The following is a 22,594-nucleotide window of genomic DNA, read 5'->3' on the forward strand; positions in this document are numbered from 1 at the left end:
AGTTATCATTCTTTTAAAAGGAAATCTATGCTGTAAAATAGCTGTGTTTATTAATTTCTATCTTCCTACCGATTGATTTATTCCAAGCATCAAAGGGTGGCATACAATGCAGGGTCCTCTTCCCCCATTTTATCCTCAGAACCACCCTATTAGAAGGTTAGTCAAGAAATATCCTTAGGCCTGAAGTCACCTAGTGAGCACATAGCTTTAACCAGAGTCTATGACCTCACAAACAAAAGACTCTCAAGGCTGGAAGGAACAGAAATCTAGCTAGATATATTTAAATGTTGCGTGCTGCAGAACAAGACGGCTCTTTTAAAAAGTTTCTCTCCAGGGGCTTCAAAACCGAAGGGGAAAATATCCCTGAAAAGCAGCAATAATTTATTCAGACTTTAAATAGAGACAGAGGCGCCAAGGGCGAAAAATAATAATAATACAGCTCCTCCCGTGGCAATTACTGAAAAGAAATCCAGATTTCCTATTGATGCCAACTTGTGACATGAAGCTAATTGCCTTTGTATACAGCCATTAAATCATCTGGCTGTATCAAAACATTTTGACAGCCTGATAACTTAAAGCCCCAGCTCCTCCCTCCAAAGGGGACTCCTAGTATTATAAAAATACAAGCCGTGTCTGCTAAACATGGCCGTCAGGGGAATAACAGCATGCTTTTAGATTTATGCCCTTTTAGTTGGGGGCAAGGGGCGGCAGCTGCTACAGCCACAGGAAACCTGGAAAATGAACTGCTGTCATCAGGCGCCTCTCATGCCCTCTTCCCGACCATGGCAAAGACGAAGGCAGCAGAAGGCAACTGCCACAGCAGGGGCCCCTCATTAGGGCTTGCAGGTTCTGCCTGGAAACAAAGCTACATAAGCACTTTCCCAGATAATCAGAGAATATTAGGCCTCACGAACACAGGCCTCCTAAGCCTGGAGTAATTTCCCGCCATTTCACACAGCGACGATAAATGTGGCTACCACTGTGTACGTAAAAACGTGCCCTGCCGGATCAGACCAAAGGCCCACCTGGTCCAGTCATCCTGTCCCCAGAGGACTGTCCACTGAGGTCCAGCTCCAAGGGCCTTCTAGTGGTTCCCCCACTGTGTAAAGTGACGTTATAGGGAACCAGGCACAGGGCCTTCTCAGTAGTGGCGCCTGCCCTGTGGAAAACCCTCCCATCAGATGTCAAGGTGATAAACAATTATATGACTTTAAGAGACATCTGTTTGAAGTTCTGTGTTTTTTATATTCTGTCGGAAGCTGCCCAAAGTGTCTGAGGCAGTGTATTACTACATATTATTATTATTATTATTATTACTACTACTACTAATATGTAACAAACCAGATGCCCATCAAAACCCAAAAGCAGGAGCTACACATCCACCACCCCAACCAAGGCACAGATAAACACTGCTGAACCTATGGGGAAGGCTTGGAAGGTTGGGAACAATGGCCCTTTCACTCACAGCTCCATGACGAAGTTTGACCGAAGCACATCATTGTTCTTAACCGGCCCCTCTATTTGCAAGCACACACATGCACTTGATTCGTGAAGTTTCAAGGCACATGGGGTCGATGGTGTTGTGCCTGTTTGTGCTTCTCTCATCTCTGGTGGGATCTTAAGTAGCTAAGATTATACATTGCTTTAAGGAAAGAAATTTATACAGTGGGCCCGCCACTTACATGAGGATTTGGTTCTGGAGGTCCAAAGGCAAAATTGCGCGAAGTCAGGAACTCCCTAAACCTCCTGACCCCCACAAGGTGGAAGGTTGCTTACCAGGCTCTGGGAAAGTCTCAGGAGGCCCTAGGATGCTCCCCCAGCCTTCCCAGAGCCTAAGATACTGACCACGGCTGTCCAGCAAAGTCTGGGAGGCACTAGCCTGGGAATGACTGATTTATAGGACTGTGTGGGTAGCCTTTATGACAATTATGGGGAGGGGTGACAGGGAGAGAGAGCGCCATACGGTACCTGGCCTTGAACAGAACCATAAGTCTGACTATGCGCATGGATGGCTGTAGAACAGGACATCTTGCCTCTCCCCAACTTTTTTTTGTTACAATACATTTTAACAAGACCTAGGAGCAAATACGTTAAGTTCCAGTGACAGCATTTTTGCTGCCATTTGGAATAAAGTCAAGGGCTCCAGCTTTCTGCTAGCACTGGGAAAGAAAGAAATACATTCTACTAGATTTGCTATTCAACAGTGCCCTTGGGCTATCTGAGGTCTGATCTGGCATCTGCTCTGCAGCCTTGTCAAGGCAGCTCCTTCTCATTTATCGGTCCACTGTTCCAAATGCATCTCTTGCACAGGAGGCATAGGACAGATGGGTACTATTCAGGACATTCATGCCACCTTCTTACACTCACAGTAAAACTTTATACTTGCTGAGTAAAAGTTTCCAAAATCCCTGTAATACCCCAATAAGCTAGGATGGAATTATTTGACACAGGGTTTTAAACCAGATCAAAGTTTCAGAAACAAAGATTAGAGGATTCTGCAGAAAGTCCCATGCACTTCATTAAGTTGTTCATTAGGTTGCTTTCCCACAACAGTTTATTCCATTTCCCCAACATTTTTCTTTTAATTTCCGCATTATATTTGAACTTTCGTACAACATAAAAGCCACATCCAAAAATCTAATTTAGTGCTCATTTCCAGGTTTCCTGCTTTCAGGAAAGAAAAAAAAAAGATTTCTAGCCCCATTAACCCAGAAAATTGTGGGAGAAAGATGACAAATTTGGGGAACTATACTAGCATTCAGTTGTTTCCTGCCATTTTCATGGGTGGATCATTGGGGGGGGGGACAGAAGCAGACATGTGTGCACAGCGAAGGGCAGTAGTGACATTGTCCAATGTTGTTTCTTGTTGTGTCACACCATGCCCATTGTAGTGAATGAAATTTAGCATGATATGCCAGTATATTGGTCAAAAAGCCACACAACGGGTACTGCAGTGTGAAAGGAACATTAGAAAACGGGGCAGAAGCGCTAGTGTTATAATCAAGGAAATTAATGCAATATTCCCCATGTCTGAATGCACCCTTGTTCTGAGAGGAACTGCTGTCATCTTCAGAGCTCCCACATCAAAAGCATGGGCAATCTTCAGGCAGGCAGCAACATGGCAATAGCACACCTATGTTTCATTGAACCTGTGAGGAAAGGTGTAAGCTCAGGTGTGTGCAGCAATTGCATGCGACTATTTTGGCATGTGCTATGCATCCATTCTTCAAATATTGCAAGGAAAGCATTCACTAGGCCAGGCATGGCCAAACCTGGTCCTCCAGATGTTTTGGGACGACAATTCCCATCATCCCTGACCACTGGTCCTGTTAGCTAGGGATGATGGGAGTTGTCGTCACAAAACATCTGGAGGGCCAAGTTTGACTGTGCCTGCACTAGGCTAAACAACCTGGGGCGGGGGAGAGAACCACCTCTCAATATATCTACTACTGGCCTTGCCATCTCATTAAACAAAAAAGCAAAAGAGTGCTTGGGTTTTAAGCCAATTTAGTTCTACTGGTTTTGCCACATCTGATTAAGAGTCGGCAAGGCTTCTGGATGCCAGATAAAGTTACTCACAGACCAGATTCAGGCAACGGGCTGTCAACTCGCCACCTCAGATCTACAGCATACTGGTTTTGAGAGCTTACGCAACCCCGTCAATTTTGATGCTGCTGCTTGAGTGGTTCTGCTGAAAACCACAGCCCTTCCTATCATAACACTTAGCCCTCTATATGCAAGAAAAAAGTTCCTTCTTCGCCTTTGGTTGAAAGATCACCTTGAAGATGGCGAATACTACAAAGAGTCTGCAGAGGCACCGGGAAGTGGCACTGTGCTAACTGGCTGCATATCATTGCTTTATACCCTCATCTTCCAAACATTTGGACCCTCCCTAGCCAGGCCCTGGTATGCATACCACGTACAAGAGTCCAACCATTGCAGAAGAAGCAGAGCAATAGGGGCTACGCTACTGTATTAAGACCAAACAAATGCAAGCAACCTGAAATACTCAGAAGGGCGGTTGCTTTTTTTAAAATTCAAAACACAAGATACGAGGTGCAGTGGGGATACAAACAGTTAAACAGCATTTTGAACCCTACCCAGGGCGGCGGGGGCAGGGAGCATTACTTCTCTATTGGGGTTTTGTTTGTTTAGTCGCTTTGCTGCTTTTTAAAATGTGTGTATAGCTCCATGGAATTTAGAAAAACAAGACTAGCAATCTCTTTCAACCTGAAAATAATGGGCACCTATTTAAAGCACAGAGTTCATTGGAGTTTCAAACAATGGGACAAAAACATCAAGTGGTTTCAACTTTTCAAGTAGCATTTGTTTTGTTTAGATTTCAATTTGTGTTCAGCTTATTTGATAGAGCCAGCCACATTGTTTCCCACCCAGCCCAACATCTAGCTATCCTTGACGCTTTGTTGCTTGCAGTCCGTTTTGCTGAATTCAGTAACAAGGTTTTGTACCAGCTACAAGTGGGGATAGTAAATCCTATGGGAAGTGAGAGAAGGACCGTTTTTTTAAAAAAAGTGAGCCTCACTTGGAAGAAAAACAAAAATAAAATCAGAATCTGGAGGGCAGTGGGGGGCAGTACAGTGGTACCTCTGGTTACATACGCTTCAGGGTACATACGCTTCAGGTTACAGACTCCGCTAACCCAGAAATAGTACCTCGGGTTAAGAACTTTGATTCAGGATGAGAGCAGAAATCGTGCTCCGGCGGCGCAGTGGCAGCAGGAGGCCCTTTTAGCTAAAGTGGTGCTTCAGGTTAAGAAGAGTTTCAGGTTAAGAACGGACCTCCGGAACGAATTAAGTACTTAACTCGAGGTACCACTGTATTGTGGAGCCGTAAAGACTTAAATGTATTGGGCTGAAGTACACAAAACAAATGTGTTATTACAGCACAATCCTAACTATCTATATGTCCGACTGAATTCAATTGGACTTAATCCCAGGTGAATGGGTTTAGGATTGTAGTGCTGAACTATGTCCATAGCAACAGATTAAATGCAGCTAGGTTGTTCTTTTTCTCAATTTGGATAGAAGCTGGTTTGGGGGACAACACAATACAGGACAGATATTGACTATGACCCATGTGGGGTGTGCACCACTTCCCAAAACAAGGGTGGGAGAGCATTGGATGCAGAGTGAAGAGGACTGTGTACACGACCTTCATGTTTGAATTGCCACAAGACTCTACTTTGCGAGCGACCCAAGATGGCTGCATCTCTGCAAACTGTTGCAATAAGATGCTGTGGAAAGCTCTCTGTCGGCAACTTACAGTAAGACAGAGAGGGTTAGACTTGATACAATCGCAAACAGTGGAAAACAGAATATTAACGTGCTTCTTACCCAAAAAGTACAGTGCGGCCATTATCAGCACAAGTTCTTAATGTATTGAAACACTGAAGGCAAATTTTAAGGAATGTTATTTATGAATGATATCTCTTGGAACCCAGTGCACACTGTCCTTTCCAAGAAAACATGACCTTAAATATATATGAACAAGGGCTTCCGTGACCTAAATTAGATACTGGTAAGAGCATTTTCGTTGCCGTTTGCCTTCGGAATGGATTCAGTTTACCGTTTGTGGGTTGTGACAAAGAAAATAAATATTCTGTTCGAATGGCTGTACACTGAGAGCGCCATTGCCCTAGGGCTCTCTCGTGTATGATCTGGCATCTGTGTCGCAGCCTTCTCAAGGGACCACGTGCCTTTGAAGAGCCCCTGCTACAAGAGGAGGGGGGAGAGAAGGTGGAAAAATGGGGAAATGGTAAAAAGTATTTCTGGTTCGTTGAGAATGGCGTACTGATACTGCCGTCTTTGTTCTGGGGGTGGGATAGTGTCAGGGACTGGCTGTACACTGAGGAGTGGCGGCTGGGGGGGGGGGGGGGTTGGAGACCGACTTGGAAGAAGGGATCCGTGATCAGGGGGAGCCTGAAACAGTCGGGAGACAAGAGTCAAGAGGCAGGTGAAGTTGCAGGACTGGAGAGCGAAGAACAGGTACAGGAGGAGGAAGAGGTCAAGCTGGTGTAAAGGGTTTCCACATATCATCCTCTTGCCTCTAATCTCTCCGGCTCCACTGTCTCCCAAGACTAGGAGAGGATTGAAGGAGGGGCAGAAGGTTACACGCAGATGGAGTCCTTGCCTGCTTGCATGCAACTTGGGGGGGGGGGAATACGTTGAGGTCAGGGGCACAGCCCCTCTGTTGGGGCAACTGCTTCATCAGATGCACACCTAGGGGTAGCCGAGAGTTGTAAGACCATGAGTAGGCAAACTAAGGCCCGGGGGCCAGATCCGGCCCAATCACCTTCTAAATCCGGCCCACGGACAGTCCGGGAATCAACATGTTTTTACATGAGTAGAATGTGTGCTTTTATTTAAAATGCATCTCTGGGTTATTTGTGGGGCATAGGAATTCATTCATATTTTTTTTCAAAATATAGTCTGGCCCCCCACAAGGTCTGAGGGACAGTAGACTGGCCCCCTGCTGAAAAAGTTTGCTGGCCCCTTTGTAAGACAGATGGACATGCCATTTTCTAATTTGTAAGTGTACTTTTGACAATGAAGTTAACTGCTCACTTCGGACATTCTTTGCCTAACAGCGCCATGGCAGATTCACCAAGAAAAGGAACCCCAAGCTTACGAAATAATGAAAGGTGCAAATGCAAGACATGCTGGCTGTTCTTACCCTACTGCTACAGTGACAGACTTTGGGGAAGAGCTGTAGATCAGGGGTAGAACATCTGTTCTGCATGAAGCTCCCAGGTTCAATCCCCAGTATCTCTCCAGGTAGGGCTGGCTGGGAGAGACTCCTGCCTGAAGCCCTGGAGAGATGTCACCAGTCAGTGAAGACAATACTGAGCTTGATGGACCGATGGTCTGACTCTGTATAGGCAGCTTCCTGTGTTCCAATGTTCCCATCATCTGTGTTGAGACCTTGTGCTGTGCTTTGGATCTATTCCATCTACTTTTTCCAGAGTGCATTTGCTTTTGTTCAGAGTTGAAAACAGCCTTCTGCAGCAAGCTACCATGTGCAGAGGCAGACTGCACTGAATAAGAACCTGAAATTGACCTCCTGCACTTAACTGAACCACAGTTATGAAACTGCACCACAGCCCACATACAAAGCAGTGGCCCATGGTTTTATCTGACATGCACAAGCTGGAAAGAGCCTGAGTAAGACTCACACCCATGTACTTCCCTTCCTTTGCTGCCCCGCCTTGTTCACACAGCCAGGAGAATGAGTTTGGCAGCATTCTCAATTTGTGGTGTCATTGTGGTCTTTGGGTGGAATCCGAAGGAAATCTATTCAGCGATCATTGCACAAACCCAGTTCAAGCAACCACCAAAAGCTATTCCAGCTTAGTAGCAAGGTACCATAGCTAAAGCCACAGGTATGTCATTTGTAAGCTGCATGCTCCATACAAATATGAGCTTAACGGCTTCCCACAAGTATGGAAAGATGGTCACGCTTGGTTGAGAAGCAAGGGAGTTCACTTCTGGAGGTCTCACCAGTCTAGTTCCAACAGATGATTCTGGAAAAGCTAAGAGAATAGCATTTGCACAGTACATCAAGCCTTACATCCCCGGATGCTGACTCACTAATCTCCATGCTACAGATGGGGAAACGGAGGCAAAGTAACCAACACTACCTAACAAGTCCTTGGCCAAGATGAGGTTTGGGCCCAAGTTGCCCGATGCTAGCACTCCCAACTCCTGGACCAGCAGATTCACTTTTGGCGTGAGATTTCAAACAGCAAATGGTGAAATTGTCTCACACTGGATAATATACTCACTATACTTGTCAGAAGAAGCAGCATCTCTGCACAAGAGACCGCCACTCACAAGATGGGTAAAAGGTAAAGGTAAAGGTACCCCTGCCCGTACGGGCCAGTCGTGTCCGACTCTGGGGTTGCGCGCTCATCTCGCTCAAGAGGCCGGGGGCCAGCTCTGTCCGGAGACACTTCCGGGTCACATGGCCAGCATGACGAAGCTGCTCTGGCGAGCCTGCACCAGCGCAGCACACGGAAACGCCATTTACCTTCCCGCTATAAAGCGGTACCTATTTATCTACTTGCACTTAAGGGTGCTTTCGAACTGCTAGGTGGGCAGGAGCTGGGACCGAAAGATGGGAGCTCACCCCGCTGCGGGGATTCGAACCGTCGACCATGCGATCGGCAAGTCCTAGGCGCTGAGGTTTTACCCACAGCGCCACCCGCGTCCCTAACAAGATGGGTAGCACGGCTTAAACTAGAACTGGGTCAACGTTTAGTATGACTCCTGTCTTGTTACTGAAAAGCTCTTATCAAAGGTCTATTACTGTCGCAAGTAAGAATTTATGCAGGATGAATGACTTGGCCAAATGCAAACCAGCATTTCTAAATCCATAAGCCTATTGGTAAGAAGTGTGGTGGCATAGCGCATGCCTTGCCTACAGAACGCCAGCGGTTCAATCCCTGGCATCTTTAGGGAAGTATGTGAAAGACCCGTCCCAAATCCCAGATGGCCACTGCCAGTCCGTGCAAGCAATACAGAGGTAGATGGTTCGACTTGGTATAAGATGTTCCTATCATGTAGATATGCTTTCAAATATCATGCACTTCAGTGACCTTTCACAACTAAGTAACTGGTGCTGTTAGGGAAGAAAGAAGCCAAAACCATGCTGGTTTTCAGTTTGCTTGCTCACATCCTCTGAAGCAGCAGTGGGAAACCTCCCCCCCACCACCAGATGTCACTCCTGTTCTAAGGGGTCAAGCAACAATATATTCACAGAAATTATCTTAGATGTTTTAAAGAAGAGTCAAGAATTCTAAATAAAAAGACCACCACATGCAGGCGCAATCCTATGCATGCTCATGCAAAAGCAAATCTCACTGTGTTAACAAGGGCTTGCTCCAAGGTCAACGTGTTTAGGATTGGAATGAACCACCATGAAAAAGGTATACAAGGAGCCTGTCTTAGGGCAGACTTCAGGTATGTGCCCATGATTCTGTAACTCCTGTGCCTATTAAGGGCTGATAAGAATAGTCTTGGCAGTATATATATATGTTTTTACTAAATACGGAAAAGCACTTTCCACTTTGACAGCTTATGACTCTGCTAGATAGCGCAATGAACTTTTAAAAACCTTAAATGGAGCTCAGATCAGAGAAAATGAAACCTCACTGCTCACTCAAAGCCTTTTCTGCCACATCTATTTATATAAATTACCCATTATGTTCAGTTTATCAATACCGGTTATGGACTGTAACCTTAGACTGTCCAAGCGGGATGTGGATTGCAAACTAAACATATTTAGGACCTGCCCAGACCACAGAACACTTGCCCTCTCATAAAGGTAAAGGTAAAGGTACCCCTGCCCGTATGGGCCAGTCTTGACAGACTCTAGGGTTGTGCGCCCATCTCACTCAAGAGGCCGGGGGCCAGCGCTGTCCGGAGACACTTCCGGGTCACGTGGCCAGCGTGACAAAGCTGCATCTGGCGAGCCAGCGCAGCACACAGAAACGGCGTTTACCTTCCCGCCAGTAAGCGGTCCCTATTTATCTACTTGCACCCGGGGGTGCTTTCGAACTGCTAGGTTGGCAGGCGCTGGGACCGAGCAACGGGAGCGAACCCCGCCGCGGGGATTCGAACCACCGACCTTTTGATCGGCAAGCCCTAGGCACTGAAGCTTTTACCCACAGCGCCACCCGCGTCCCTCTCATAAAAGCCTATAAATGCCTAGAATGTGTGGCAGCCTAGACTGCCCACAACCAAACTGACCCCATAGCAAGGCTGCAACCAAAAAAGTCGGGGGTAGCATGCAACACATTACAGTTTTATGCCGAGGTGAGGAACCCACTTCATCTGGAAAGCCAGATCAAAAAGCACCCAACCCTCTGCAGGCCTCATGTGAGGGGTGAGCAGGACTGCCCACCTGTCCATCACCTGCTGTTTGGCATCAGGTGGATCTCACCCCATCTGAAAGGTGTGCATTCAGCAGCACTTTGGAACAGTGTAAGTGATGGCTGGAAAGGAACAATTGGGCATGCACCCCAAACATTTTCTCCTATGTACCACTAGTGATCCATGGATCAGAGTTCTGGACCCCCTGCTTTAAGGCTCCCAATTGTGTTCCTTTCATCCAAAGCTTTACCTGTCCCACACACCTGATGTTATAGGATGTCAGAGACAAGTGGCAGGTGGGCCTTAGCAGCAAAAAACTGCCTCACGGGACAAAATGGGCAGTCAGGTGGACCAAATTCCCTTGGGTGTTTTTTCTCCTTTCTTGGAGTTTTTTTTAAGCAGAGGCTGGAAGGCCACCTGTCATGGATGCTCTAGCTGAGATTCTTGAATTGCAGGGGGTTGGACTAGATGACCCTTGGGTCCCTCGCAACTCTACAATTCTATAAAATTTAGCCCATGGACTGGAGGTTCCCCACCACTGCTCCATGCAATCGCTGAACCAGAAGGCTACTGCACAGCCAGATGAGCTGCCAGCCACCTTTATAGCCTGCCAGTTCCCAAGACCCATATTAAAAGTGAACATTCCTCTCCCCCCACCCACAGCCATGTAAAGATCTCTGGTTTAATCTGTTCAAGGAGGGCCTTACACTCTGTTTATAACCCGGTGCTTAGCTTTAATTTCTTTTTTTCTATTTCTACTGTAATTGTGGTTACCTTACTTCTGGAAACAGCCACGTGAGGACAGAGTCCTACAAAAGGTGCGAGTATAAATATTTAGAAGAAATCAAACGAAACTGAAAGACCCAGTCGCAGAAAGGAGTCTGCTAATGAGAATACAACAAATCTCCTAGAGATTTGGTCCAAGAAAATCCTCCTAGCGATTACTTAAGGCCAGTGTCAGAGAAGGCATTATGCTACTGACTTGGGTTTGTATGAGTGGCTGACAGAGACAGGACACAGAAGCACTAGAACGCTAGCAAGGGCCGATTAAAATGCTGACATTCTCCTCAACTGATAGCCACATCAAGACAAAAGAGCCATTATTTACTGCTGCATTCCATTAGTATCATGTATAGATTACTTGGCATACAAGTCATTTCACAATCCTGGCCTTGTTCTTTCTTGCTTTCCACCCTGTAAAGCAAGTTGTTGTTTTATGGAAAGAGAACTAAGGCTTAAAGATGTCTTATCAAGACTACCTGTAAGTTCCTAGCTGAGTTGGTAATGGTCCCCTACCACCAACCCATAGGATTGTGCATGTTTAATTTGTTTTCCTCCACTGCCACTTTAGTCTCTTAGGCTCCCCCCAACATCAGAAGCATCAGGCCATGAAGATGAGCGATCATCACCCTCTCTAACAAGTGAGCAAATAAAGGCACATCCATCTGGTCTGTTTGCAAAAGACAGGAACAATACGCTCCCCTCCACAAACCTGTTATCAGAGGTTGCATCCCAGCTACACCCAACCTGCTTTGCTCCTGCACATTTGCTCTTCGGCTATTTAAGCAGATTGCAAATAATGGCCATGGCTCTTTTTGAAGTCTTTTCACATCTTTCCCCCACACTGGATGAAAACCAAAAGGCTCTGAATACGCAGCTGCCGCAACCAAGCCAGCTCCCATTAAAGTCAATGGGAGCCACTTGTAAATAGAGGCTGCGCAAATGAGGCCCCAAATGTTACGAAGGCTGGAAAACTCCCTTTGTGCCATGCAAAAGCCGCAGGAGCCAAGCACACAGCACACTTTCAGATCTGCACACCACTTACTTGAGAGCTAATATTATTTGGAGCGGAAGAGAGGGAGAAGTCTGCCAGATCTTCTTTCTTAAGCTTTACATTGAAAAATAAATCTGCGCCAACAATCTTTGTTTCTAGTCATTTCACATACTAAGCTTTCTTGGAAGCGTGACCCAAACCTATGGTCAGGGCAACATGTGGCTTGGAGCGCCATAGTTTGCAGCTCCTGATGTAGAGAATCCATAGGAGATTAATACCACCATATCCTTATCCTGTAAAATGGGATGCGGGTGGCGCTGTGGGTAAAAGCCTCAGCGCCTAGGGCTTGCCGATCGAAAGGTCGGCGGTTCGAATCCCCGCGGCGGGGTGTGCTCCCGCTGCTTGGTCCCAGCGCCTGCCAACCTAGCAGTTTGAAAGCACCCCCGGGTGCAAGTAGATAAATAGGGACCGCTTACTAGCGGGAAGGTAAACGGTGTTTCCGTGTGCGGCTCTGGCTTGCCAGAGCAGCGATGTCACGCTGGCCACGTGACCCGGAAGTGTCTGCGGACAGCGCTGGCCCTTGGCCTCTTGAGTGAGATGGGCGCACAACCATAGAGTCTGTCAAGACTGGCCCGTACGGGCAGGGGTACCTTTACCTTTACCTTTATCCTTATCCTGTGCTTGCACAAGGAGGTTGTCAGGTAAAAGTAGAATTTGCAACTCTACTGGAAAGCGGCAACTGGACCTTGGGAGCAGGTAACTTTGCCTACCTGCTCATACCACTGAGCTATTCAAGAAGCCCACCACAGCGACTTAAAGCCAAGACTGGCAACGTGGAAAAAAAGATCCCTGCAACCTGTAGCTTCCAAGGCAGAAATGACAACACTTCTGTTGTCTAGCTCAGTTTTCCTTCTGGCTTAGGAAAGACAGCAGGTAGCAGCTGGAGAAGTGGAGCAGGGAACAAAGAGAAATACAGGGCTGATGTAGGGTTGCCCTCTGAGGGTCGCAGGTCAGTGGCAGGGGGGTGCCAGAGGCAAAAGGGGGGCAAAGTAGCTGGTGTCAATTTTACCTTTGTACACTAAGCTAGTTTCTACACACACAAACACACCTTTCTTTACCCACCATCCTGTCAAGCAAGGGGCCCTTGTCAGAATGCAAGGGACACATTCCAGATAGGAAGAAGCACTTGGGGTGTGAAATATGGCCAGCAAGGGGTGTAGCCTGGGGACAGTTCTAAGGGCCAGGCAGAAAGGCGGGAAAGGATGTCTTTGGTCCCTGGGTCTGAGGTTCCCCACCCAGACTCTAAAGCCCTTTTGCTAGTGCCGCCCAGTCAGTAATCATGCTTGGCAGGGCCTTCTTTGTGGTGGCGCCGTTTCTGTGGAATGTCCGCTCTGGCAAATTGCATCTCCCTCCTTCATTGTCAATGTTCAGAAGAAACCTTTTTTAAAAAATCCTTGCTTAAACCACACATTTGAGGGCTGAAAAATACTGAAACAGCTCTGAGGTTGTTGTTTTTACAATCAAGTGGTATATAAATCTTAATAAATAAAAATATTAATTGCAAGTCTGTTTTTCAATGTTCTTGACACTCATTTACTTGGTTTTTAAAAATAAAAAACAAACAAACCTGCTGCCTTGTTGTTTGCCATCCTATGAAGGGCAGGATATAAATTTAATAAATGAAGCAAATCGTTTGTCCGGGCCCACCCAACTCAAAGAATCTGCACATGTTTTACTTGGAAAACCAAAAGCAAAGCTAGACTGGGGTGGGAGGAATTAAAAGGAAGACTGTGAAAGCAGGAAAAGCCAGGGTAGTGCAAAGCATTCAAATAAGAGCAGCGAATATCACTATTTTATTTCCACACCAGCTGCTCTTTTCAGGTTTCTAAAAAGACCTTTATTGGCCCAGTGCCTAGCTACAATTTAGGTAGCTTTTTTCATCAAGGACCTGCACGTAAAATCTTGGTTCATGTATGTTTATGCAAACTTTCAGGGAAATCCCATTTGAAAACAACTGGATTATATAGACAGGTGTTAAGAATGGACAGTAGAAATCTATTTGAAGGATGAGGCCTAAAGTGGCAAATAATTGGCTTTTACATAATTTGATTATGCATCCTTTCACTGGTTACAGATGAAAAACCCTTAACTACTGTGCTACCTAGACAAGATTAAGGTGTAGCCTGCAAACAATATTCAGAAGCTGTATTCCATTAGCCATCCTTAAATATAACTGGAATTTGCAAGCCCATTTCAAACCCAAGTTTCAAAAACTATAATTAACATTAACCAGGATTCTCATCTTCACCACATAAATTAATGCAATGTGAAAGCCATAAAGAGGAGGGGGGATGGGAGAACAGAATTTACATCTGTGAGTAGCGCAGCTTTTCAAATCTGGTTCCAATTGAAAAACCTGTTTTGAAGTGAACTTATGCTATGCCTGTACTGAACGTATGGCCTAAGGATGCTTCAGATGTTTTTCTCCTGTATGGAGATCAATTATTTGTAGGAAAGCAAGCCAAGCCTGCATGTAGATCTGTATATGAGATGACTACACGCGGAGACTATTCACTTGTGGCTTTCCTGCATTTTCCCTACAAATTACTCGGCGAGAGTTCCTGAAGACGCTCTCCCAAACTGAGCATCTCTAAAACCTCAGGCAACGAACCAAAAGGGCCACACAAGGAATAGCCAGCTCACATCCTCACCAGATATTGAAAGCACACTGCTTCCCCAAAAAGAATCCTGGGAAACATAGTTTGCCCCTCGCTGAGCTACCACTCCCAGCACCTTAACCAGATACAGGGGGGATGCGCTTCAAAGGTATTGTGTGGACATGACCCCGCAGCAAAGACACACCTTGTGCATCCACATCTCCCTGCGAGTTTCAATGAGGCTTGGGCAAGATAAATTTCTGGGGGACTGTTCCCAACATTTTCCATGGGCTCTCCCCTTCAGACCACAGCTTCCTATGTTGCTTTAAAAATTGCCCCTGAATGTCAAGACCCTCTCCAAGGTGGTATCGTCCTACGCAGAAGGATCTGCAATGGGAAAAGGAACTGGCAGGCCCATTTGGGCATGCGTATGAAATTCTCTGGATACCAGGTATGACTCTTCCCCAGCTCTTTATCCAGGGTACACAAGCATCACGCTGGGGTGGCTGCCAAGCAAGCTGCTGTTACCATAGATTCCCATTTAGCGCTAATGAATTGCCTCCAGTCACTATCTGAATCCAGCTTGTACTTTACTACCTAGAGATAAATACATCAGTTGCCACTTGATGTCAAAACCAAAGGGCTGAAAGTTAGCATGGGCATCAGCCTGGCACAGCTGCCACAGCCAATTTGCCCTTTAGTTCAGTAACAAGATGATGGCGTTTGGGCCTTCCACAAGGCATAGAGCTATAATTCCAATATATATAAAGAAATAACAAAGTTCTTGCACCAGGAGAAGATGAAATAAATCCCAGGGTAAATTAGAAGAGCGGCCATTTTTATTTCCCGAAGCCTCTGCAACTCATTGCCATGGAAAAGTATTCGCCCCTTTCAAAAGATGCTATTAATGATTTGCAGTCAAGTTAGCTGTTGCCCAACAGAGGACAGCATGCCTTTCACTCTGCTTTTCCCCAGAGAACACTTATATAACCAGATTTAGCTTGCTTTCTGCCAATCTCCAAGTCAGGAGACAATTTAAAACCTCCCATATGGCTAATACCACAAAAATAAGCCCAGCACGTGCTCTGCCAAAAAAAACCCCCACAGCAAATGTTATGAACTCATGTACTACTGAATCTTCTTCCTAGAATACATTGGACCAGATCCTGAGACCAAACAGGTTCCTGGTTTGTGAGGTAAAATCCTAGATGGCACAGTAGCCAAGATAAACTTGTGGGACTGCAGCACAAGTCAGCTACAAAACAAGGACATTTCGGAACACATGAAGCAGGAAGGATTGGCAGCCTAAGACAAAATGCTAAATTAAAACATCTCAACCAGGTGTGGCCCTGCAGGTGCTCCTCAACTATCAGCCCCAGCAAGCATGGCCGACCGCCAGGGATTGTGGGAGTTGTAGTTCAGCAAGATCTGAACTCGTTGGGGGCCAAAGGTTCCCAAATACAAAATTACTGTACCCTGATTTTAAGTTCTTGTTTTAAGTGTTCGAGGGACGTAGCTCTTAAAGGCACCGTGTGATATAAAGTGAAATCTTTTACCTCAGTATTAGCGCTTCACAATTCACACCACCTTTGTCTTTGTCAGTGAGGTCAGAGGCAAAGAATGTTTTCACAGAGATGTTGCCCACTTAAAGAATTTAGTCAAATAATTGTACAGTTTAATGTTATTAACTGTAATTTTCAAATAGAACAATGGGGGGGGGAATCTTTCATCACAAAGTTCACACATAGTGATCCACATAGGACTACCTGATCTAAATAAACTCACATTGTGAACTTTCCTGAAGAAACGAAAAGGCAGGCACCATCACAGAAGAGGCACTGAACCTTACAAGATGAAAAGAGGAAGATGTCTGAAAGGACACCACAAAGTCTATTACTTGGTATAAACTTGGCCCTCCTTGCATGGAAGGGCTACTTCCATACATGGAAGGAACGAAGTTGCAACAGAAGTTCACTGGAAGAAGGGGAGATTCCCCCTTCCTGGGTCCTTCCCCACTCTCATGTCCTTCCTGAGGGTCCCCCAATTCTCCAGAACAGTTTATAGAAGGTATGGTCTGAAAGCACACCAGGTCTGGTTGGTGTCTGGATTGGAGACCTCTAGGAAACCACATGGGTTTTGGGTTCCATGATGGAAGAAAGGCAGTGTAAAAAACAAATAAATGTATTTTTAAATATTAATTCATATTGTTATTATTTATTACTGTTCTATACTGCCTCTCCTCCGGAGATCAGAGGGTGGTTTACAATATAAAAATACAAACACAATAACAAACAAAAACCATAGATATTGTTATCACGCCTTTCTCCCAGTGCCTGGCCCAAGGCGACACACATCATAAATTCAAACAGATTAAACTAAAAACACACAATAAATATAGCGTTGAAAAAACAATGAATTAAGAAAGCCTATTAAAAAAAACAGCACCGAAACACTTAAGCACACAAAAAGGCAACACCCATGCTCAAAAGACCTTGCTGCAACAGCCAGCTAGTGGCCAAATAACTGTTTAAACAAAAAAAGCATTTGCCTTTTTTGAAAGCAGAGAGGGGGACAGCCACGCCTTTTGTGTAAGGGAGTTCCACAACCTAAGAGCAGCTACCAAGAAGACCCTCTCTACATTAAGAGGCAAAGAAGAAGTAAAGAAGCTATCAGTAAAAAAAAAATCACCTTTCGCCCTTTCCTCCAGCACAAGCAGACCTTTGCTGAACACAAGCCTAGACCCATCCCACATAATATCTTTTAAATCAAAACTACTGTATACATTATAAATGCAATCATCTAAACAATGCAGGCTCAGTTTTCACACATACCACTAACATCACCTTTAAGTCTCTCCCTGTAATTTTCACCCACAGCTGAATTACCCACACATTTCTGAGTGTGCAGGAATCTGGTTTTTAAATGACACTGGGAACTGTACAAGGCAGCGGGTGTACAGTTACATGTTAATCTTCATTCACTTCTGATGTCTCCCAAGTAGAGCTGTGCCCTGTGTGAAGCAAATTACCAGTATTGCTCCTCTATGCAAAAGTAGTGGCATGGCCTGTTCAGGACCAGCTTGCCAGACAGTCATGTCTGAACCAAGGTCTAGAAAGTGCACAACCACACTCCAAGTTCACCAATACCTTCCACACAACAAAGAATAATCATATCAACAGATTAATGTGGTCCATGAATCAGATCTCCAAAAACTTCAGGAGAACTTGCTCACACTGGCTTTAAACTAAAATGTACATGCCACAAAAACATAGTTTTGAGTTAAATTATGTACTTGTTCAAATTTGGCTCATGCTGCTACGGATACAAGGATATGCATGCATGTAAAGATATGCCATGCCATTTTCGTGGACACAATGCAATATGCAAGGAGCCAACTCACACCTCAGCGAGTTGGATCCATGAGTGACCAGCTCACTCACATGCTAGTTTTGAAGAAGAAAATACTCATAAAACAAGCTTTAATGTAAAGTATGAAGCAGTCTTCAGCCGAAGGTCTGGTCATTCTATTAAAATGTTCACAGTGAACATTCATTGAACATGAATTGGAAGCAGATGTAAGCCTAGCATTTTGGAAGGTACTTCACACTTCAAACATTTTTTCAACCTTATCTTCATCCTCTCCCGAGGCCACCTCCCCAAACTAAGCAACAAGATCCACCTGGTAGCCAATTGGCTCTTCATCAAAAGGCGCCCAAACTAATCAGCCAATTTGCAGAAACACGGTGCAATTAAGAAAACCACAGTGTGTAGGCAATGCTTACTAAAGGTGTTCAGCAACTTCAGTTCTAAAATAAACCTACCTAGCCTTAAACTGTCCTGCTTCTGTGTCGTCATGATGGCAGCTAAACCAAAGTGACATTCTGGCCTCTAAGTCACTAATCTTTAACCTGGTGGGTTGGGACCCACTAATGGATCACAGCCTGATCCAAGGTGGGTCACAACAGGAGCACTACCACCATGCATATATATGGTAAATGATTAAGAAATGGGTCACCAGGTGCATATTTGGGTTAAAAGTGGATCCCTGAGTCTGAAAAGGTTGAAGATACGTGCTCAAAGTAACCTCATAGCAGATCAGGCACTCACTACTGTATGATGTATGACACCTTCAGCCCATGTTCATTCAACATATTCATCAAGTTTAAGAGTCTGGGAGATAGAAAGTCGCTTTAGCCAACAACCAGCCCCCTACAGAATGCATTTAGTCTGAAAACATCCTAGTACTCAAGGCCTAAAGCTAAAATGGAGAAGCAATTTAAAGTCAGGCTAATGGTACTGAAAACTGGATTCATGAGGATTTCAAAACTCCTGTTCGAAGTCTGCAAATAATTACACTACCACTTCATTCATTCCTGCTACATTTAGAAAACCATTCAGTGCGTCACAGTAAGTCATTCCAACACCCATTAACACATCTCCAACCTCTTAATAGGAGAAAGGTTGAAATTCAACAACTCTGCTACCTGTGATAACTGTACAGGTGAGTCAAGCATAAGAAGCATCTTTTGCACAACTCTCCTTGGAATACAAGCATTTATAAGACTAGAGCCAGGGAACCACTAAAGTTATAGTACAGGGTCATAATGAATTAGAGAGGAACTTCTTTTTTTGTCAGCATGCCAAATTGTGCATTTCAGTACTGATCCTAACTTTCATAAGCATACAGTCTAGAACCTGTAATATGCTCTCTCCAAGAAGGCTGCATGATTCATTCTACTGTGCCTTCTATGTCAGCTGGGGAACATCTGAATTCATCACAGTGCCCACCCCCTCCCCCTCCCCATTTCGAGAACCAATACTATGGACAGCTGAACAGTCACTGCAAAAAAAAAAACACTGCACCAGATTTGTAGCAGCACAGATGGGATTCAAATATGACATTAGGAAGAAGCAGGGAACAATAGAGCTTTGGCACTCCATGGCAGAACAAGAGGGGGGGTATCTAAAAGGTGAGGCAGAAGACTAGTTTTATTTTTACCTGCCTTCTCTAGCAAGAGGTGAAAAAACAGAAAAGGAAACCTTGAGTAGAGAGAGTCATATGCATCAGCTTTTAAAAGTCAGTTTTCAATCTAGAACATCAGAACATCTTCAGATACGTATCTTCCTCTTACTCCTAATGCCAAAATTGCAGCACTATTTTAATTTAATGTCAATAGCATAGCTATTGTTGTTCTAGGCAGCAACTAAAAGATCTCTTTAGGCATATGCAAGCGATTTGATGAACCCACTATGATCATAACAGAACTACCCAGGTCCTTCTGCCACACCAGAAACTGCACAGCCCCTGCATAGCACTTTATCCAAGTCTGGATTTTCTAGTTTGCTAGTAAGAATGCAACACTACAACTATGTCCTTACACGGGCCTTTCTTAGCAGCAAGATACAACCAAGAGTCTTGTGATACTGAAGGTTCACATATTTATCACAGGGAAAGCGTTCATGGACCAGGGCCCATTCGCCATATGTACAAAGCAGCCTCCTCCACTGGCAGGTTCAACAGCAACATTAACACCTGGTTTCGGTTCCAGGCCTTTGGCCGCATCTCCATTAACTTTTGAACCCAAGTGCCAGAAATAATCAAAGCTCTATCCTGGCAACAAGGAAAGCAGGAGGAGGATGGGTGACACTTCCTTCCTTTCCATATGGAATAACAGATCAGAATTGCTTTTAATGTATTTCCATATAAACTAGCCACAGACTTACAGCCAAGCCTACTTTTGCAGTCTCTCAACTTGAAATCCAGACCTCCTCTTGCACTCTGTGTTGTGTGTATGCGCACACACCCTCTCCATTAACAGGGAATCAATTTCCTTTATGTAATGTCCTGCTCACAAGTAGGGTTAGTTCATGAGAGCTCTCCTATTGACCCAACTTCGCTGCAGTGAACACCAAATGCTATTTATTCAATTGTTTCCAGAATCCATTATCCCAGTCAATATCCCCATTTCTGAAATATCCATACGAACACAGCCTGCTACATCCCCAAAGGTTCACATTATGTAACAATAATTCAAAAATGTAAAACCTCATATGGCATTGTGGTGTGTGTGTGTGTGTTTAAACACATACATACACAGAGACAGCAAAATGCTTTTTATAAAAGGAGAAGAGCATTCAAAGCTACAGCAAATTGGGATGAAGCAGTGGAAAGAGCATAGTGATGTAATATTCCAACATACAGTTCCAATCCCACCATAGCAGGGGCAACAAAACAATTAAAAATGTTGGGGGGGTGACTCAGTAGGTGATCTGTATGCATGCAGAATTTCGAGCAAATGCTTATCCTAATCCCAATGTATATTCTTTTTTCTTTTAATTAAAAAGGGGATCTATTTTGCAGCGGCAAAGTATTGTACACTCTTGTTTCTGCTGCATTAACAGGAGCCCACCACAACGGACCCATTTCTTACCTACAGTCGTTGTGTAACCCTCCTCTCCCAACAACACAGCTCTTTAGCCTTCCAGGAACACTTGGAACACGGCATTATGCCTTCTCCAGTCCATGGAAGTCTCATCAGTCCCTTTTAAACCACAACAATAGGGGCAAAGGGAGGTGGAGGGTGGCGGAGAAACAGAATCACACCTTGCAAGGGGATCTACTGTAGGGATGGTGGAAAAACCAAGCCGTTCCTTTATTATCCACGGAACATGAAAGACTATGGCCAGAAAAAGTCAAATACTGCCCAAAATGTTGGAAGGGGGGGGGTCCCCTGTAAAGATCATCCCACTAAAAAACATCAACACGAAGACACACACACACACGTATCCTGCTAGGTTATTTACTTCATGAAAAACCCCATTCACGCTTAAGTGCCTTGTGTTTATTTTCTGCTGGGCTTATTTCACTCTCTCTTTCTCTCTCTCTCTCTCTCTCTCTCTCTCTCTCTCTCACACACACACACACACACACACACCTCCAATTTCTCTGGAAAGGGGTGGGGAGGGTAAATCCTCGCCCAGCTAAAAAATTCAGACGAGCCCCACACAGCTTTGGCCCATAAAACGAACCACTCCACTTACCCAGAAAATGACATTGAAGCCGAATATGAAATATTTGATGCAACAACTGACTTCAGGGCCCTTATAATGCTTCCCGGACATCCTTGGGGTTCATGAAGACACTTCGCGCTTGCAGCCCGGTTTGGGGATACAGAGAGGAGGGCGGGGGAGAGAGAGAGAGAAGAAAAGGTATTTGGGGGGGGGGGGTGTTGAGGGGAAATTGGAAAGGGGGTGGGGAGATGGGGGCGAGGGGAGGGAAGCGCGAGCCGCCGCCGCCGCCGCCGCAGATAAAAGATGCAGGAGCCGGAGTGGCAGGCAAGAGAGAGGCAGCAGGCTTGGGCTCAGGGTTGCCCGGAGCGCGCAAGCGGCGAGTCCCCGTGGGGCGAGTGCAAGCCCCGCCGCCGTTGCTGCTGCTGCTGCCTCCTCCGCCACCTCCTGCTTAGGCACATCGAGGAGCGGGAGGCCGAGCCGCCGCCGCCGCCGCCGGAGAGCGCGGAGCAGACGTTGCCGGCGCTGCCCGGAGGGGGATGCCGCTGCTACCGCTGCAACCGCCGCCGCCGGCGCAGGCAGGTCGCTGCAGGAGCCGCGCGACCAGATCGCCTCGCTCGCTCGCTCCCCCCGCTGCCGCTCCTCCTCCTCCTCCTCCCTCGGCCCACCCCGCCTCGCTCCGGCAGCAGCAGCGCGCAGCCTCCTCCCGCCGCGAGGGCCGCCCCCTCCGCAAAGAAGGGAGGCGCCGCGCGCTCGCAGGCCGAGACGGAGAGAGAGGCGCGCGCGGAGACAGCGGGCCGCTTGCCGAGGAGCGCCTCGCAGCAGCAAAGCCACTCTCTGCCTGTGTACCCCGGGGGAGCTGTCTAAGGACGGGCGTCCAGGATTGGGGTGCGGAGGGGAGGCGGAGGCTTGGCCCAGCTCGCTCTTGCTCTCTTTTAAAGAGGCGCGCTTTAATGAGCAGCCTCAGCAAACCTTCGCCGCCGCCGCAACCTCTGGCCCACCGCGGGGTGGGCACCAACCAGCGCAACGCCAAGAAAAAGAGGCGTGCAGATTTGCATCAAATGCACAGGTGCGGGTTGGTTCGGGGTTCCAACGTGGGCCGCTTCCGGCGTCGCAGAGACCCCCGCCCCACGCAAAAAGAGGCTTCTACTAAATGAACGTCAGCAGTAACAAGATCGGGCTAAATTCTGGTAAAAATCCAGCAAAAGCCTTCCTAATCGCCATCGGTAATAACAGTTCCATGTCATTTGGCAACCGTCCAAAGG

The 22,594-nt window shown here is 46.0% G+C and overlaps 1 protein-coding gene across 2 annotated transcripts in view; it reads right to left on the minus strand.

Annotated features, from left to right (window-relative positions):
• TSPAN5 (tetraspanin 5) overlaps positions 1 to 21,961 on the minus strand; it is a 96,378-nt gene extending 74,417 nt beyond the window's left edge. The window contains exon 1 of one of the 2 annotated variants that reach the window (XM_077933856.1): positions 21,363 to 21,961. In XM_077933856.1, coding sequence (XP_077789982.1) covers positions 21,363 to 21,443 — 81 coding nt within the window. In that variant the 5' untranslated portion in view covers positions 21,444 to 21,961. The remainder of the gene's footprint in view (positions 1 to 21,362) is intronic. The other variant, XM_028743431.2, reaches the window with a different exon arrangement.
• Positions 21,962 to 22,594: the final 633 nt, after the last annotated feature.

The sequence above is a fragment of the Podarcis muralis genome, chromosome 9 (assembly GCF_964188315.1).
Source record: "Podarcis muralis chromosome 9, rPodMur119.hap1.1, whole genome shotgun sequence".
NCBI lineage: Eukaryota > Metazoa > Chordata > Lepidosauria > Squamata > Lacertidae > Podarcis > Podarcis muralis.